This window comes from Calonectris borealis, chromosome Z (assembly GCF_964195595.1).
Source record: "Calonectris borealis chromosome Z, bCalBor7.hap1.2, whole genome shotgun sequence".
NCBI lineage: Eukaryota > Metazoa > Chordata > Aves > Procellariiformes > Procellariidae > Calonectris > Calonectris borealis.
The window spans coordinates 82,177,313-82,197,607 of NC_134352.1; the positions used below are offsets into that span (position 1 = coordinate 82,177,313).

Genomic DNA, 20,295 nt, shown 5'->3' on the forward strand with positions numbered 1-20,295 from the left:
TCATGAGTTTGGCATTAAAATCGTATACTGCTAGTAAGAGGATTCAAACTTTATTTTTTTACTCTAAGGTTTAGCATGTGCTGGATCACATTGCTCAAACTTCTTCGTAGTTATGAAAACTGTTAGCTTCTTTATGTGTATTTTATTTTCTTGAAGGAAAGATGGAATTATTACCCACTAAGCACATCCAGTAAACTGAATATCAAGAGAAATATTGACCAAGTCTGGTGAGATGTGGCAAAATTGCATGGGTTAAGTTACGCTTCTACTTTCACAAAAGAAGAAGGAGCTGACTCCCAGTGCAGAATAGCTAGCTGCTGAAGAAAATCCCATTTAATGAAAGGGCAAACTACAAATAAAGGCAGATGCTGAAGTTTGAAGTCTTTGTAGGGTCTCATAAATCAAAAAGTAAATAAAGGTAAATCTTTCCGTTTTCATGAAAAAGACCACTATTCTTGATGCCAGTCTCAGCCGTGCTGTCATAGGAACTCTGTTCAGGTCGACAGCCCTTTGCCAAGACCTATGGAGCTGCAGTACATTGCACGCTTACTGACAAATAAAGTAATGAACTCGTGTGAAAGGCATCAAGATACAGGTTTCTGAAGAGCCCTGTTTGCCCTCACCCTACTGACAGCTCTGGCATCCTCCACAAGCTCAGCAGAGGCTTAGGTTAGCTTGTTGGCTTCTTAGGGTGGTGCTCACCCAGCAGGGAAAATTGAAGCCTAAACATTAGGACCAATGGGATCAGACAGCAACCCAGATACACAGGGAATAAAATACACATGGCTGCATTACTTTCAATTTATTTAGTAGTGCTTTTAGGTAAACAGTCTCCACATATCCATTGCAGCCAGTGAAACCCAACCTGCTGCAGCCAAATGATCTCCGGTTGCTGTGCTGCAGAAGAATTATTTTGGGATGATATGGACGTGCCTGGCAAGGGAGAGCAAATAGTAAATGTTATGCTGGAAGAAGTTGCATGAGGAAATCCAGCCGACTATTATGTGCTTGGGCAGATATATAGTCTTGACATCCCGCTTAGGAAATGGAGTCCCCTGATCCTGCAGACTGGTCATTTTTTGAAGGCCTATTGAAATCAGAGTGCTTATCCATGTGATTAAATGCCTCCAGAGTTGGTACCTTTGATGACATAGGCATATCTTTCTCATGAATTGGAAGATAGATGTTGTGGTGGCCTGCGGTGCTGGAGCGATGACAAGGCTATCATTAGGGATATGTTGGAAGTTGCATCATCATTTTATAATGTGCAGGCTGAGGAAATGAGGCTGAAGGAGCCAAGCGATATATCAGCATTCATCGCTGATATATAGCTGGCCTCTCAGTTCTGAGCCCTTATTAACTGCCTTAAAATATAGATCAGAGATTATTTTTTCCTTTTAAACTAGAGATCTCTGTGTGTGCAGTGGACTTGGAGAGACCAGGGTGTTGCCAGCGTGTGATGTTTTCACTCACTGCTGTAACTCTCTTTTTTTTTTTTTTCCCTTCCAAATTATATTTTTCAGGTCATTTAGTTTCACAGCTCAGTATTTTGGAAGTAACGTGGGTGTAAGGAGTTGCTTCGATGGCAGCCATAAGGCCAGGATCTGTGCGGCCTGCCTTGGTGCGGGTCCTGGGGGCCAAGAGAGGCCTCAGCCCCTCATTTCCAGGGCTTTTCCAAGTCAGAAATCATGGTACCTCGGGAAGATGATGTTCCACGTGAGGCTTGGGTGGAGGGCACCCATCTCCAGCCCACTGGGACCTCACCAGGGGATGGCCACCTCCCACACACCTCCCTCATGCCCAGCTGACAGCGCACCCAGCTTGGTGGCCTGGGGGCAAGAGAAGCCCCAAATGGCTGAGGTAAAATGAAGCTCAGGATCTTTGTGATCAGTTTAAAAAAATTAAAATAAAAATAAACTATCAAACTTCAGTGCCACTGCTACTGATTTCCTTTCGACCCCTCCCTGGCCCCATCCCAAGGACGTGGACGGGGGTGGGCTCCATTTTGCGAAGGAGGACATCAGCAGCGTGGGTCGTGGCCGCTGCGTGCTGTGTGGCTCGCGCACGGGAGGCCGCTGCGAGGAGGAGGAGGAGGAACAACTGATTCATTCCCCGAGGGCTGTTTATGCTTTCAGCTCTTTTCTCAGGCTGAAGAAACCGGGTGTCGCTCGCCCGCGACATCTGCAGCTCCACCGCAGCTGCGTTCTTTCATTTTCTCACTCCACAATTCCTGGAAATCTCTGCTTTCCCTGAGCATGGCTAGTCCATGTGCACGACAGCTGAACTATCCACAGGATTTAAGAGTCCCTGATTACTCCTCATACGATGGACCAGAACAGCTTCATCGTTATTGCCTGTTCCAGAAAGGCCACACGCCCATTTTTATACGCACATGAACGATATCTCAACATCAATAACATGTATGTTTACTGGTCACTAAATAATGCACCATGGGCTTGAGGGTGTTTAGCACTTTTTAAATCCCTCTGAAGTTGCTCAGAACTGGGGACACCTCGTTTCCCAGCTCAAAACCCTCTTATATTGGCAGCCTCCTTGCCCCAAAACCTCTGTTGCAAACACCCCAAACAGGGATCTAACGTAATGCTGCTGATTGACAGAAACTTAATTGTAACAGGGTGTTTGCAGAAACACGAGACACTTAGCAGTTGTTTTCTATTGTTCTTTCCCTGGTTACACAGATTTATTTTAAGTCTCTCATCATTTATTTGGCATTCAGAACGGTGTCATTACAGTTTGCTCAGAACGGTTGTTTGCAGTACTAGGTGTACAAAATCAGTTGCACAGTTTGATCCAGAGCTTTACAAAAAAAAAGCTCCCAAATGTAACAGGAGAAAACAAATGGCTAGAAGAGGTCAGTTAATGAAAGTAAAAAAATTTTTTTTTTTTTCTTTAGGAGACTTTTGAAAAGGTTACAGCTGTAGCAAACATAATTTCTTTAGCTGGAGAAGGCCCACTAAGAAAAAAAAGTAGACTTCCTTTTGCTCTGTAACAGTCTTGAGCATAATTCTACCCTTACTGCAACCTCTGCAGCTTGAAGAGCTGCTGTCAGATTAGAAATCATATTGAAAATATCTCTTACCAACATTGCAAATAGCAGATTATTAAAATGGAAAGGGAGTAATGCAAATCTTGAACCTGCCAAGTGTGCCTCACACACTTGACGCTATGCATATGATTTTGAGCACTAAGTTTGTGGGGATGACTTCTATGTGGAAATTTAAGCAAGTAAATCTTTGCAGATTCTGGCTTCATAGGGAAGCGGACCCATGGGTTTTCCTCTTCTTTGCTACAACTTCCGAGATAATTTTGCATTTTTCTTGTTTACAACAATGAACTTAATTGCTGTTGTTGAGCATCAAGTTCTGTGAGGGATTGTTTTTTAGGAAAAAGGGATTCTCACCAGGAGACTGAGTTGCACCATTCATCCATTGAAAGGGAATATTTTACTTGTGTTTTAAATTAAAAATCAATAGAATATGTTTCCTTAGCAATTTAGCATTTATAGAAATATTTCCATTGTTTTTAGAGTGGGAAAACAAAACAAAACTTGTTTACAGTGCATGAATCTAAATGTAAATTTGGCTCAAGTATAAGACTTTATAAAGGCTCCTAACCCTTACAAAGACGTTGGTTAAGAAGAGTTGCTATTCACTATACAAAAAAAGAGCTGCAACCAGGGGTTATGAATGGACTGATAAACTAATTTTTTTTTTTGCTATTTATTTTCTGCTACCTTCCAGGTTTATGACAGGCCACAAAAACATTCTGCTCTGCACTATGATCCAGGCCTCCAACAAGACTTCACCGGTGACACCTTAAAATCAAAGCACCAGCAGAAAAGTAGCAACCAGCACCATCTTGACTGGTCAGCGAGCTCCGATACTGGATCCGCTTCTCAAAGTTGCTTCATCAACACAGAACCCAGTCGAGAAGCAGTTAGTGCCACCAAGCTCCCCGCTCCGGAGCCAGGAGTTTCCTTCAGCAAATCCCAAGCAAAGAAGTCCTGCGCCAGCAGCTCGTGGGGGCAGCTGTCAGCCAGTAGTAAAGAGCTTGCCATTTGCAGTGCAGTCCCATCACCCAACAACATCAGCGCGGTCGCCCAGCCGAGCAATGCCTCCGAGTGCAATGGGCTTTTGCCTCTCGGTGATCAAGAGGGAGGTGTACAGCTGGAGGCCCCCGATCAGCCCACCGGGAGTACAAAGAAGAAGTCCAGCAAAAAGGACTTGATAAGTCAAACAATCCAAACCACAGACATCGAATGGGTGAAGAGTGCTCAGAAAGCATTTGACAGCAAATCCCATGATAACATGGAAGGGAAAAAGGAGTCTTACTCGATGGACAGTGTATTGGATACGTCACCCTCGAAGCAGAATCCCACTTCTGCTAGCAGCTGTGAAAGTGACAGCAGTCACGTACGAATTACTATCCCAATAAAGTCTCCGACAACAGATACATCTGGCCACAAAAGGAAAAAAAGGCAATCCACAAAATCTTCCATAGAGAAAACTATCCAGGAGAAAAGCCTGCCTTCTGGACTTGCTATGAGCAGTGAAGTAGCAAACAGGACTAGCTCTCAACCAGAGGGGAGTAAAAAAGATCTTCGAGCCACAAAGCCAGGGAAAGTGATTGAAAATGAGTCCCCCTTAGTAGCTATCGACAGCAGTGTGCTCACTGACAAAGCTTCCCCCAACAGTGCCACCAGACTCAGAAAATCTGTAGCTGTGACATCCACTCTCCTACCCACCGATCTTCCCACAGCTGGCAAATTATCTGAGGTCCAGCACCCCAAACATGCAGCTAAGCGGCGATGGACCTGCAGCAAACCTAAATCTATCCTTCGGGAGACTTCCATGACAACATCTGAGAAGCTGATGGTGGAGCCTCCTTCAGCCTATCCCATCACACCATCCAGCCCTCTGTATACCAATACAGACAGTCTTACTGTGATCACACCTGTCAAGAAAAAAAGAGGACGACCAAAGAAACAGCCTTTGCTCACTGTTGAAACCATTCATGAGGGAACCTCCACCAGCCCAGTGAGTCCAATCAATCGCGAATTTCCAGGAACAAAGAAAAGGAAGAGGAGACGGAATCTGGCCAAGTTGGCCCAGATGGTCCCGGGAGAGGACAAGTCCATCAGTGAACTCAAGTTTCACAAAAAGGTCGGGAAGCTTGGGGTCTTGGATAAGAAGACCATCAAGACCATTAATAAAATGAAGACCCTCAAGAGGAAGAATATTCTCAATCAGATCTTGTCCTCCTGCTCCAGCAGCATAGCTCTGAAAGCAAAAGTCCAGCCACCATCTAGTGCTGGGCCAACCACCATTGATGCCAGACTAGGGAAGCAGATCAATGTCAGCAAGAGGGGGACTATCTACATTGGTAAAAAACGGGGCAGAAAGCCAAGAGCAGAGCTGCAGCCTCAGCCAGAAGAACCTAAGACAGCCATCAAGCACTCAAGGCCTGTTTCCAGCCAGCCAGAAAACCCAGCAGTGCCTTCCAACCTGCAGTCACTTGTGGCATCGTCACCAGCAGCTATTCATCCGCTTTCGACACAGTTAGTGGGGACTAATGGCAACCTTAGCCCTGCAAGCACTGAAACAAATTTTTCAGAGTTAAAAACTATGCCAAATCTTCAACCTATCAGTGCTCTTCCTACAAAAACCCAGAAAGGAATGCACAGTGGAACTTGGAAGCTGTCTCCACCCAGGTTAATGGCTAACTCACCTTCCCACCTCTGTGAAATAGGTTCTCTGAAAGAAGTCACGCTGTCGCCGGTGAGCGAGTCTCACAGCGAGGAAACCATACCGAGCGACAGTGGGATAGGTACAGACAACAACAGCACTTCTGACCAAGCCGAGAAAAGCTCAGAATCCCGCCGGAGATATTCCTTTGATTTCTGCACCCTGGACAATCCAGAGGCTATCCCATCTGACACCAGCACAAAGAACAGGCATGGTCACCGGCAGAAACATCTCATTGTGGATAACTTTCTCTCTCATGAGAGTATTAAAAAGCCAAAGCACAAGAGGAAAAGGAAAAGCCTGCAGAACAGAGATGACCTCCAGTTTCTGGCAGACCTTGAGGAACTCATCAATAAGTTTCAAGTGTTCAGGATTTCCCACAGAAGTTACACATTTTATCACGAAAATCCATATCCCAGCATCTTCAGGATTAATTTTGATCACTACTACCCTGTGCCATATATCCAGTATGACCCATTGCTCTATCTTCGCAGGACCTCTGACATGAAGTCTAAGAAGAAGCGTGGTAGACCTGCCAAAACCAATGACACCATGACAAAGGTGCCTTTTTTACAAGGGTTCGGTTACCCTATTCCCAGTGGGAGTTACTATGCACCCTATGGAATGCCTTACACATCAATGCCTATGATGAATCTTGGTTACTATGGTCAGTATCCAGCTCCTTTGTACCTGTCTCACACGCTCGGAGCGGCTTCCCCATTTATGAGACCTACCGTGCCCCCACCCCAATTCCATGCAAGCTCTCATATGAAGATGTCCACCACTGCCAAGCATAAAGCGAAACACGGAGTGCACCTACAAACACCTGTGGGAATGGGCCTTGGAGACATGCAGTCCTCTTTGGCTCCCCCAAAGGTTGGAGGAACGAGCCTTTCAAGTGGCCGACTTCACAAAAGGAAACACAAACATAAGCACAAGCATAAGGATGAGCGGATATTGGGGACACATGAAGATCTGAGTGGTCTCTTTGCTAGCAAGTCCACTGGCTTCTCCAGCCATGCGATCAACGAAAGGCTAAGTGGCTCAGATAAAGACCTCTCCTTGCTCAACGAGAAAAGCAAGCATAAGGAGAAGCAGAAGCACCAGCATTGTGAAACCGGACACAAAGGCTCAAAGAGTAACTTTGAAGTGGATACGCTGTCTACGTTATCACTTTCTGATGCCCAGCAGTGGACACAGAGTAAAGATAAAAGTGACTCAAGCAATGATCCCATTGACTCTTGCACAAAGAGATACTCTGGTAATACTGAAAGTAATGGAAGGTCAGAGTCCCTGGACATGTTTGGTGAAATGAATTCCTCGAGTGAGAAGCGGGACAACGATGCAAGTGGGAATAAAAGAAGAAGCTTTGAAGGGTTTGGAACTTACAGGGAAAAGGACATTCAGCCCTTCAGGACAAATAGGAAGGACAGAAGTACTTATGATTCTTCAGCTTCTTCAGGTAAGCTCTGCTTTATTCTATTTTACCTTACTGTATTTAAATTTTAATGCTGAACAAAGAGGCACTTGCCATTTACACCAAACATGTTTATGAGTCAATAACTTCTCTGGCTTTTTGTAATTGAGTCCTATTCTGCATCTAAACTTTGGGGAGATCGACAAGAAAATTGGCCACGCATTAAGCCAAAACCTTTAAAAGTCTTTGAGTTGTTACACAGCATTTTTATAAATATTTGTCCTGCCTTTGCCTATCTCTCAGCTTGTTGTGCTTCCTCCAAAAATCTCGCCATTGCATTCTGTAACAGCAGCAATTCTAATACCTGTTGGCAAGGTAGGCATCCCTCTTATTAGTGTCTAGTGTCGCAGGGTGGTAGTCATTGTCCAGCCTTTGGGAGAACAGCCACGGTACTGAGCAGAGAGTCTCGGCTCTGGCCCACAAAGTGTACAAAACCATTTGTTGATGGGATGGACCAGATGCGTGGGAAGTTGTGGAGCTGGGTCAGTGTCCCATGACTGGTGTGGTGTACTGCTGATCCAAAGGGACCCATCACGGTGATAGCTGGACTAAATATATGGAAACCCTGGGTACAATTCTAGTAAATCTGTCACTTCCAGTCAGCAGGTGTCATGTAAAGTAATTATCCTGAGCATCGAGTGGCTGTGGGAAGAGACTGGTGTCATGGAAACAATAAACCCTAGCCGATTGACTCTGAAGAGTTTTAGGACTCATGACTTGGAAATATAAGCTGGGTAGATGAGGAGGGAGGAAGCTTCTTTCGGATGCTGAGGACATCTGTTCCTCTCCTGCAGAGGGGGAAGAAAAAAAAGGAATCTGAATCTTGTCTGAGAGACTGAATTGTACTTTACAATAGGGAGCTGCTTTCGTGATGACACAGAGGCAGGTGTTTTGCTGCAATATAAATGAATTTAGCTTGGGAGCAAGCCCAGAGCTCCTGCACCATCAGATATTTATCACAAAGCAGATTTCACACTTGGTTCTGGGAAAGGGTGAGCTTTACTGAACCAACCAGTGGTGGATGAGATTCTGATGTGCTAAAAAAGAGCTTCAAAGAAATGTAGTTCATAGCCTCCAAAATGAAAAGAGAATCAGCTGAGAACACAGAGGGAGCAGAGAATTTGTATAACCTGCCAATGTAAGGCTCTTAAGTTTTTTATTGACTTGTAACTGATTGAGATCCAAAGACTGCTCATGCTTAAGCCACCTAGACATTTCCATTTCCTTCACTGAGACCAGGATCTGGACTATAGCAATGAAAAGCAGTCTAAAATGAGAGCTTATCCCATGAAAACATTCCCATTCATGATATCATATTATATCAGAGCAATTGTGACACCCAGAAATAAGACACCCAGAAACATTGGAAAGGATACTGAATTTAGTCACTGGTTATATCAGGGTTGCTACATGCTTGACAAAGAACAAAATTATTCTCTATCAGAGAATAGCGCTGCGGTGGTTATTGCATTAAGGAAGTTGTGTCCTAGCAGACAAGGGTTAAAAGTCTTCAAAATTTTTAACAAGGCTTTTTCTCAGTTTTTTAGTGGAAGTTACTGATTTCACAGTTTGATAAGAGTTGGATTTGTAGCCTTTTTGCTTTCGGAACAGAAGATGTTTGCTAAACCTGTACTTTCCAATTTAATATATTTCACTTAGGCATAGCAAATTGTCAAGAGAAAATTCTCAGCACTGCTGAACGCAAATGAGTTTCCAAAGTAGGGGCATGATCCCCACCAGGCTGACCTGGAAATAGAATTGGTAAAGAAAAAGTCCATTTCATGTTATTTTCCTTCAGTTTATTGTCCATGACGTAAGGTGGAGTGGTAGAACTTGCAGTAGGAGCTCCATCAGATTTGCTGTTTAAACTTTTAAAACTGGTTCTCATTTAAACTAAAATTATTATTTTTATTTATTTTTACTTTTCATGATTACAACTGCACATCGTTCCCCATGACCTAATCCATCAAGTCACAGATTATGAACTGGTTTCTTCATTGTCAACTATTATTTAGATGGAAAAATCATCAGCAGTTAGCTAAGCAGAGCCAGCTAACCAGAGCCATACCTTGCACTACAAGGAAAAATATTAAAACTAAACAGTTCTGCCAAGAAAGGCCTGGAGCCAAGACTGCTCATTAAAGCCTAGGAACATCTGTCTCCTTATGACTGCCTAAGATCTCAGTGCAGCTTTTTTTCCTCTCTGCCTTTGACCTTCACTGGGATTCCCAACAGAGGTCCGCACTTGAGTCTAGCCATAACTATTAACCAATTCCCACTGAGGAGGGATTAAACTTTTCCGTGATAACCTTGACCTTCTTTCTCCTAATTCACCTTGCGTTTCCCTGAGGTGGCTAAACAGTGATTAACTAATCATAAAAATAAAAGGTAAAAGGAAAAAAAAGCCCTATGAGAATGTACAGCTCTGTCCCAGGAGGCGATTTCCATAGCCTGATTGCTCTTGCCTTTTGGTATTTGTCATCTTTCACAATATAAAAATAATATATAACAGAGATAAGAGGAGACATCCCGAATATTCAGATGAAAGCTGACAATAGATTTATATCACAATTTCAGTGTTATCTTTACTGCATGGGCATTTTGGCATGCTCAGTAATGCCATTTGCAACTTCATTGTATGTTGCTGGAGATGAAATATGGAGCAAAAACCACCCACGCTCAGTAAAGATATCTATGATAAGAGTGATGAGAGAACCATTTAGTACTCTTTGGCATTCAGGCATTGCAGTTTGTTTCAGTGTAGTGTGCTGGTGCAGATGCCATTGCATTGTTGTTATTTTTATTATTATTATCATCTGTGTTGTAACAGCACAGCCATTTCTGAAAAGTTCTGTGTTCCCTGGTGCTACGTAGCGGTCACACATACGGTAGAAAACAGTCCTGCCATATAATCTTAAAGTCTATGTATGATTTCACAACCTAGAAAGATTAGGATGTCAAGGGAAGGGTTGTCCCTCTTACTTTCTGGAGGAGCTGGCTGCAGTCCTGCCATAAGAAATCTGTGTCGAGAGTGAATGGTTCAATTGAGGGAGTGCCACCAGCGACCTTGGTTGGCCACAGCAAACGTCCATTCCCTGTACGGCACCAGTTTGGACTATCACTGGCCATTCATTTTATATCTCTTGGGATCTCTTGGCATTAAACGTGCAGTGTGAATGCATATGGCTGTTCTCCCAGTGCACTGCCTGTTTCTCTACCATTGTTCTGGAGAAATTGGAGTCGTTTCCATAAACACTAATTAATAACTCTTCCCACCTTCCTTCCCATCCACTCCCCATGACCTGTTGCTTCCTGCAGCATTTTTCTGAAATTGCTATTTTTGTAAGATTCTTTGTGCTCACCTAATCCTCCTGCATTTAGAAAGGCTAATTAATCAAAACTAATTAAACCCTGCATTCCTGTTTGGCTGATGCAGAAGGCTAATGTCCAGTGGCATTAGTCTGGCCTATAGGCAAGGATACAGCAAAAGGTGTTTTGGATCCTGCCTTGCCACACTCATACTGTCATTTGGGCACATCCTAAACTGAACTTTCAAGTTGTGCGCATCAAGCATTGACTCACTTGACTCCCTCCTTCCACTCCCCACAGCCAGAGGTACACCTCATGCATTTGCAAAAGGTTGTTGGGACCCCTCTGGCACTCCGTGACCTGAGGCACTGCACACAGCTGGATGGCTGATCCTTTCATCTGCTCTCCAGTAGTTACTAAAGCCCTAGGTGAGGGACCCAGGGAGAGGTCACAGCTGGGCTGGGGAGACTGAGAGCGGAGCCTTATTTTAAAGATGTCCTCATAGCAAACTCCACATCTCCTTGTCATGTGTCTGCCTGCTTCGCTTCCATACGTGATGCTGAAGAAGAGAGTTGCATTGCTGATGAGCAGTCTCGATACCATAGCTTGTGCCTTGGAAAAAAGCAGGAATGGTTATCTTTTCCCTATTTCTTTAGGTGGGGAAATGAGGAAAAGCACATTTAACATTTTAAGGTGCATAGATAAGATGGCAATTTGTGTATATGACCTGTCTGATTACGTCCTAGTTACAATCATTGCAGGCCAGGATGTAGCTGGGGGTGAAGCAGAGGTCGAAAGTCACTATATGCAGGACTGTTTTTCTGCTTTTCTTTGTAGTCAGACTAATCAAGGTCTATGCTACTTTACGCTCACAGTATTTCTGCCTCTTTTTTTTAAAACGATGATTATACAAGCAAAGATTGCCTTGCTTGTATATTGGGCATCATGGCTCAAAGATCAGCTAATAAGTACATGGGTTTCATCAGATATAGCACAGACACCATGCACAGTAAATTTACGGGAATATAAAGTTAATCATATGCAGCTATTAAGAAGGTAGTAATCATCAGTCTCCGAATGCTGGATAGTTAGCATGACAAACATGCTTTACAAATTAATGCTTAACCTACCTACAAGCCCCCCCCACGCCTTCCCCCCTCAACATCCAGCAGTGCTACAGGTTTAATTTCTTCTGATTTGACCTTTCCTCCTCAGCTAGTCTGTACGGTGCTGGTTTAACTCCGAAGGAATCAGTATCAGCTTTAGATGGAGGATGGGTATCACACAGTGAGTAGTGTTTGGCCCTATGACTTGAGTGGGAGAAGAGGGGCTGTATCATGCATGCGTACATATGCAAGTCACGTTTATTAAATGCAAGACTGTATGTTGTATTTGTTTAAAGTTATTTTCCAATGTCTTTATATTAAAAGTGCCCTTGTTCCTGTTAAAAAGCCTTACACTGGGTGATTAAACCTTCCAAAGGGAGAGTAGGAGGAATATTGGAGGAAGGGAGGAGAAGTGACAATCAAACGAATGATCAGCATTCATCCGATGTCAGTACAAACACACATATAAGTAACCATGCTCTGCTGAGGAGTGTCATTTATCCAGATGAGATTTCTTCCCTGATAAAACTCCCCTCCGCGACTCAGTTTCCTGCTGGAATGGGCCATTGCCACACAACACGGAATAAATCTCTGGTTCGTCCTCTCTCAGAAGTCAAATGCATTAGTGTGATTTAAAACAGGACTTGCTATGAGCAAAAACAAACATCGCGAAATGTTGGCAAAGCCACCCTGAGTTTTGTTTTGGTTTGAGGGGGGTGTTGTTTGGGGTTTGTTTTTAAGAAACAGCATATGCAGTTCTGGACTATTATCATGAAGCCTTAATCAGCCACGGTTTTACACCGAGAAAGGATTTGTATTTCAGTAGTGGGTAAGCAGATTTGTTCTTCTGAATGTATATGGAAGACGCAGGCAAATAGGGTTAGCCAACTGTCTTATTAATCAAACTTTGCTGATTTTTGTGTAATAATACTTTCCACAAATATTTTTTTTTAATAGCTCCAGAATCACAGAGTTGGTTCATTACTCTGCAGTGAACACATTATTTCAGTAATAGGGAAACAGGTCCAACACTATATTTGATAAATGTTTTCTCTTCTGACCAGCTTACAGACATAAAATGAATGTCTATACGGGCTGGGTCTTGCATATATACTTATGGATGCACCTTTACATACTGGAACAAGGGACGAGAAGTGACAATCAGGTGATGAACAAAGTTCATTAGATATCAATTCAAACACAGGTAGCAAGTCATCTTGCTTTCTTCAGTAGTGCCTTTGATTCAACAGGACCTAGGTGTCATATGGCATTGCGTGCAGAGATGCAGAGGCAGGCTGATGCGTGGTCCAGAGTTCGAAAACCCATCTTCCATATCATAGTTTTTGCAGAAAAATGTCTAAATTGCAGTAAACCTCAGTGTCGGGGAAAAGGGGATAAAAGCAGTTTCCTGCTGTACAGAGCCACGGTGGGGTCTGATACCCAGCGATGCCCAGCAAACGCAGTGTGGGAGCAGTGGCAGTGCTTGAAGCGGATGGGAGAAGAGCCAGGCGTGAACTTCACTCGCTGAGGATGTATGGAGTATTAGTCACCCTCCCTTTCCCCAGCTCTGCCTCTGCTGTGGTTTCCTCGGACACCCCAGGCTCCTACATAGCTTTAAGCAGCTGCAAAAGTTTTCCAGCCCCAGTGTCAGCGGGGGGGTTGTGCCCTCCCCATGCGTCTTGTGGTGAGGGACAGGCACTGTACAGTTACGGGGTGAGCGTTTGTACCATCTGGCCCATAAAAGTTAGCATCGGAGCTTTACAAAATACCATTATTTGTAAATACAATTAGATTCATCAAAACAGCTGTTTGGGCCGCTGAATGTTTAGGAGTACAACCAAAACTACTGAAATGACCTCCAAAAATATTATCCGACCCCCTTAGGATAAACGTCCTTCTTGTTGTTTTCACAAAGTCTTCTGCCAGTCCTGGGGAGAGGAGGCCAAGCTAACATGAATGTTACTCCATTCTGCCCACGGCGTTTCCTAGAGGAACGGGCTGTTGAGGGAAAACAAAAATGATGGGGAAAGCAAGTCAAAGCTTTCCTTGAAAGTATTTTGACCAAGGCATTTGAAATACAGTGAGTTTTGTTGTTGTTGTTGTTGTTGTTTTAATGCTACCGCTTGCTTACTGTGTTGCTTCCAATGTTTGCACTGACCAAGGAGAGAAGAAACAAGAGGGAAGCTGGAGTGGGAGAGGGAGCTGGAGTATTTACCACCCAACCAATCTTTTATTTCCTCTCTTAATGATTGTATGTTTATTGCGCTGCCTGAGGCTCAGTACAAAGTCTTTTGGACCGGTGATGAATTAATCAAATTAAATGCTGTGACCCCTTTGCTTTTTGGGAGTGTTACAAGCCTCCCAGCACCCTGCCTAATTTCTGCCTCTTACTTTGCTCTCTGTCCAACAGTCAAGCGGTTCTTCCTTCACAACTTGGCGGCTCCCAGCTATTTATCTTCGCTCTTTCTGGCCAATGCCAGAATGTCTTGTTTGAAGTTTTTATTTAGACCACTGCTGGTTTATGGAGTTGTGCAGATTCCACGTTGGGTGTGCAGCAGCTTCGCGTCAGAGACAATTGGCTTCTGCTGGGCTTTTGGCTTTAAAAGGCAATAAAGAATCACGGCCGGATTCTCGTCTCGGCCTGGCATAAATCAAGCGCCTCCCCATTGAAATCGGTGAGGTTGACTTCTGGAGTGAAGTTTCTGTCGAGGCAAAAAGAGGTTGTGGGGCTGGGAAGTCCCATCCGTGGCTTCGGCAGGGGCGCGCCGGAGTCCTTGCATCTGTGCTCTATCTGCCGGGTGCTGAAAATGGTTCAGCATTTGCAGAGATTTTCTTAACTCAGAGGAAGAGGGCGGATTAAGATTTTGACAGTGCACAGTCTGGATCCTTGGGTAAGCGGCAGTTTAAGAAGAGTTAGAAGGAAAAGTGTGTGCTATAACGCTGGACTATACACAATATAGTGACTCAGAGCTGGGCATAGGAAGAGCTGAGTTCAAGATATCTGCTGGTGAGTGGGACTGTAAAGCACTCAGGGCAACCTGTGTCCCATCCAACCCAAAAGTGAGAGTTGGGGTCTGTGACCTCTAATGCGTGATCTGAGGCAGCTTCTCCCTTCCCGCTGCCTACCAAGAGTTTTACGTTCATGTATCACAGAAGAAGAAAGCTGAAAGAGCATTATCCCAGCTGCCTTAGTCTGCCTGATTGCAATAACAATGCTGAACAACAAAAGGAGTAAGAATGCCTTGTTTTAAGGTTTCACCAAGGAAGTCAGAATAATTCCCGTATAGATCAAGGGCTGAGGGGAGGGGTGGGAAAGGAAAGATTTGACTGTCCATGGAGGACTTTTTACACAACCTCAAAGACTTGAAAAGACCCAAGGACTCATAATAGGAATCGTTAGTGATTTGTCATTGAAAACATGCAGCTGGGCATGGATCCCCATAGGATTTTGTAGCAGCACTGAGTCTGACCGAGCTTTCACATGGGGCGGTGCTGATTTCAGGAGGCTTCGGGAGTATGTGCAACGGAGAGTTAACTGTCAAGCAAGGGCAGGACTAGATGGCTCAGAGGGATTTGCTAATGAGCTATCAAGCCATGGGTCACTGGTTGAAATTTAATCTGCGAGAACAGTGACAGAAAATCAAATAGAAGTGCTGACGTCAGAGTGATGCTGGAGCAGCAGCAAAAGCGTTGCCGGTGCCTCATGCAGCAGACACAGGCAGCTTAAATAAACTGGGAGCAAACTGTGAGGAGCTTGCCTGGTTGATCTCAATTGCAAGATATAGCTCAGCCAATTTGTATTATACCTATCAGTAACTCACTTGTCTTAGTGCGGTTGTTTGTGAATGACATCAGCATATCTCATCACAGAATCTGACCCAAACCCAGCGTTATATAGCACTAGAAACAGAGGTGTGGAGACATCTAGGTAGAGTTTGCTCAGCAGTGTTACGGAATGTGAATCAGCAATGTATCACAAAGCACAGCAGTTTGCAGTTCTGGTGATGGAGGTTTTTGCCATCAGGTCCCACGTCAAGGCCAGCAGTGATGGCTTTCCCATTCCCGGGCTGCTTGGCACTCTCCTGGAGAGGACTTGACGGTTTCACTGTAGTTTTCTCAGGGCTGGGGAGGGCCCACATTACTAAGGCTGTAAAACCAGCTCTTATGTTTTTCACAGTTACCAGAGGGAATATTGGTGACAAAAGGGACGAGGGCACCTCAGCAATGGTAGTGGTACTGCATATGGGGGTCAGCATGTTGGGGCAGGCAGGTTTGTGCTGATGTTCCTCACACCACTGACATGTTCATTGTCCTTTTCACTGATTTTTAGGAGCAACTCAGTGGTCCTTCCTCTGCTCCCAAGCAGCCGGGCTGAGGATACGGAGTCTCTCCAGACGGCACAGAGCTGCCGTTTCAGCTCTGTCTTTGGCCTTCCTCGCCTCCAGTGTAGGGAGGGAAGGGAGCAATAGTCAGCATTGTTTTCTGTGCCAGCTATGATTAGTTGGCATAAAGAGCACTTAAGTAAGTTGACACAGACTTTGAGTTGCTTGGTTTGCTTAAAAAAAGAAAAGAAAAAATCCCTGGACTACTCCAGGTTCTCTTTGCTGCCCGAAGTCTAGTCTGCACCAGTAAAACCTTGGGCTTATCCCAGAACTGGGACGTGGTCAGTTGCAGAATGCTTGTCATTGTGATATTTATTTATTTTCTACTTAAAAAAAATACTGTGGGAGAGCAACAAGTTAAAAAAATAGTTAAACTCCAGATTCATGCAGATTTCCTGTTTTGCTTCTTAACAAAACCTCAAAACCACTTTGAACAAGTTTCCCACCTCAGCTGAGGGTGGAGTTGTGTACGCCCCACACGTGGCCTCCAGAAGTGCACCCAAGGACAATAGCACATCTCCTTTGGCACGGTGGGGCCAAATTTACTGCTAGCAGGGTAGTCGATACGTGCGCCTGTGCATGACTGCCCAAAAAACCTTCTGACTGAGCCAAGTACATTGGAAAACTTTAACTTTCTATTTCCAACAGAACAGACTGAATGGTAGAGATGTGGCAGAACCGAAACTGGAGGCATTTGATAAAGGGATGCCTCTCCGAGATGCTAGGCAGATATTGGCTGTTGTCGGTATGCTGGGCAATCTGTCGTAATTTCATTGATTTGATCTGGTGAGACAACATCTTGGTAAATAAGAAGAGCAGAGAAATCTATTGCACTGAAATTAATGGTTGTTGCCTGATCTCCTCTTAAATGAATTCATTGCAATCTGAAGCAATGCATGCATTTTGCAAACCCAGCATTCTTTGGCTCCTACAGTGCATCATGACATTACTTTAGGCGGTAAGGAAGATCTTATTTGTGATATAGTGTGCTGCGGTAGATAGTAAAGCAGCCTGGGAACTCTGGATGGAGCTATGGCATTTGGGCGTGTAATTCTAAGTAACAATAAGCAGTGTTTAACATCTCCTCCCACACTAGAAGCGTACCCATTAAAAGTTTAGCCAAGTCAGCTGTGCAAGTTCTTGCATAAAAGGACAAACTGCTAAAACGCTAATAGGAGCCACTCTTATGTTAAAGAGTGGGTAGAGCAGGATGCATTAACCCACATTCTCCTTCTCTACTGCTAATCGGGAGAGAGTCTTGCTGAGATCAAAGAAACCCCTAGCAGGTAAAAATGATAATAAATCACGCTCAAGCCCAGGTTCAGGACTCCTGAGTCTTTTTCTCATCTCTGTTTCTGAGATGCTACATAGTTTGAAGAAGTCAGTGAATGTGATTTAGACCATCCATGAGTCAACTTAAGTCCCTGGGAGAAGGAACTGGATGTGTCTAAGTCCCAGGGAATGGCTCAGTCCCTTTCATCTGAAAGAGAACCTACATCCCAGAGAAACTGAGTGTGTATATAAATCTGGACAGTGTGTTTTGGACTTAAGAGTAACTTAAGCACATAAGCATATAGTTTTACATGTGTTCAGTGATCAACAATTCTTGGCAGTCCATCGTGACTCACAAGTGGGTGAGGAGCTGCTAATATCTCCCGAGGTGTTGAAAAGGGCCCACTTCATTAAGTCACGGCCTGACCAAACCCACCAGTTTTAGGTGACGTTGAGCTAGCGCGGAACACCTCAGCAAGAGAAATTTGGGGCATGTTTATACTGTTTTTGCGGGCAAAGCCAGAAAGAGAGTCTATGCCTCTGGACTGCTTGTTACAGGCTGGCTTGTGTTCACATAGCTGAGAGCTGGGAGCGTGTGGAGTGGGCAGACCGATCCATGTTGCACAGTGCTTGATCCTGATCTCTCTCTGTAGCCCTGGGGTACAATTATGGTTATTTCTGGGTTTTTTTTCCTAACACAGATGCCAAAATAGGGGCTTTTCTGCAGCCACCTGCTTCTTGTGTCCTCTGGGAAGTGACAGGAGGGATACTGGGGTTTGGGGACTTCAGACTAGCATTGCAATGTTGCACCAGATAAAGAGCCAAAGTTCTGTGGTGCATGTCCACACTGTGCCTGGAGCAGAGCCTGGAGCACACTGTCATCTTGGCCATGCCCAGCTTTCCTCTTGGATGGAACAAATGGCTCCCTAATGGTCAGCTAACAAGTGCAAAGTGTGAAGGACCTGGATACCAGGATACAGGAGAAGGACAAGTCAGTCTGGCAGTGTGGAAACACCCAGGCATTCCTAAGTGCCAGCTAAGCCTGGGGCATGAGGGAACGCCTGTTCCCTGGCCTAACTTGATTCATGCCATTTATCTGATAGAGCTGGGAAATAGAAGATTTACAAGCAAAGTAAAGACCTTCTCTTCCACTGGCTTGAAACTCTCTCGCTTCTGCATCTTACTTACAACTTCTGGTTGTCGAGTAGTCGACCTTCAGCAGGAGGAGGCAATGCCTCCACTCCAGCCTTACCTGTAGCCTGGTATAGTCCGGGCAAGTGGAAATGCTGGGGTCAGACGCCCTTGGGCTGGACAGCCTAGATCTCTAGTTTTCTATTTTCTGGATAATATCTTGTGCTTCCTCCTCCCACTTATCCCCCAACACAGGTGCTTGCCCTTCAGAGGAGAATTTGCATTTTGATTCCCACGTAAGCAGGATTTCACACTGTTGAGCCTTGAATTAAGCACTTACGCAGCCACACTCCTGAGAATAATATTTCCTAGTGCCTACACCTGAGTGGCTGCATGCAACCACACTAAATCATCCCATGAAGGACCCACAGTTCACCGTTCAGTTGATGGAGAAACGTGTGAACATCGCTTGGGTGCTACTTCAGAGGCATCCGTCTCTGAGTTGCTTGTATAGTTTGCGTAGGCACCTGCCTTAAGTGATCTGAATCATTCTGCTGGAGCCAAGCACCTCTTTTTTTTTAGATGTTGCAACAAATAAATTGAGTGCCTAAAGCAGGCAGTCTCAATCCAGCCTTCAGGGTCTCCACGTTTACCGACTGATATAATGATATAATAGTCCTTGCACAATTCAAAGAGCTATTGCAAGATTTTAATTAATTAATACTGGCAAGGCTTTGAAATGTTGGAAATGAAATGAGGTCTATAAAAGAAGTGTATTATTATGACTTGACGGTACTTTCTACTTCACTTTCACACCATACCTGCGCACAGAGCAGGCAGCTGCATCCTCTGATTCATCATGAATCATGAAGATGACTACTTAAAATGTGGATAGTATTGATATATTTACACTGGTTAAAATGTTCCAGGGAAGAGACATTACTTCTCACTCCAATAATGCTGGCCAAAGTGCTGGCAGCTCCCCCTCTTTTTTTTTCTTGTTTCTTAGTATTACCCTATCTATACTGGAGACCTCAGTCACCCAGCACTCAGTGTTTAAGCAAGATGTACCTGAAGTAGCTGGAGATGTGAGTCCTACTAGGATCTGCAGAAGACCTAATTACTCCCCAGTGACAGTGTTGGCTAGCACAGGTTCCCATCCTGAGCACTAGAGTCCCTCAGATAGCTTTTGGTCTTCCATTTCTCTAGTATGATTGATGTTAATTATAGCTATGCAGTTTCAATGGTGAGCAAGACACCCAAGAGACGTTGTTATCCCCAAAGTCCTTCTTGTGCTTAGCATCAGATTAACACACAAAATTCCTTGGACTAAGTCCCTTGGTAGGTCACACCATTTCATCAAATTACAAAATAGCTCATTAGGTTCCTAGTCAGGTTTAATTTTCTCTATATGTAAATTCTTAATGAAGAATGTTGTAAACTTGCTCGCTAAGCACTTTGCCTCCACTGCTATGTGAAACACAGGCAAATGTTACAGGGTAAAGACAGGAGAGAGGGGAAGTGTCTGCCACTAAACAGTATAACTCCAGGTGATGCCACTAAACACCCAAGGGATGCTGCCATTCAGCTAGCCACCAGGAAGAGGTGGCCTCAGAAGGAGGTGGCTGGATGGGCCATGCAGGTGGCTAGTATAGTCCTATCAGCAGGTCTCTTGCGCCAGGGGCAGCTCTTTTCATGTGCATGACATGGTACCGGCAGCTTCTGTTGCTCCTGACAGTGTGCAGGAGGGGTCCTGGCATTGCTGCTTGGCCCTCATGCACTGTCCTGATAGTGTTCAGTCCACTAAATGGGACCGAATGAATGATCCCTTTGTATTGACCCCTGCCACAGAA

General features: G+C 44.5%; 1 protein-coding gene across 2 annotated transcripts in view; it reads left to right on the forward strand.

The window, feature by feature from the left end:
* The window catches only part of LOC142075887 (SET-binding protein-like), a 264,766-nt gene that overhangs the window by 177,308 nt on the left and 67,163 nt on the right, over nt 1–20,295 (forward strand). For both annotated transcript variants that reach the window (XM_075137941.1, XM_075137940.1), the window contains exon 5: nt 3,762–7,227. In XM_075137941.1, coding sequence (XP_074994042.1) covers nt 3,762–7,227 — 3,466 coding nt within the window. The remainder of the gene's footprint in view (nt 1–3,761; nt 7,228–20,295) is intronic.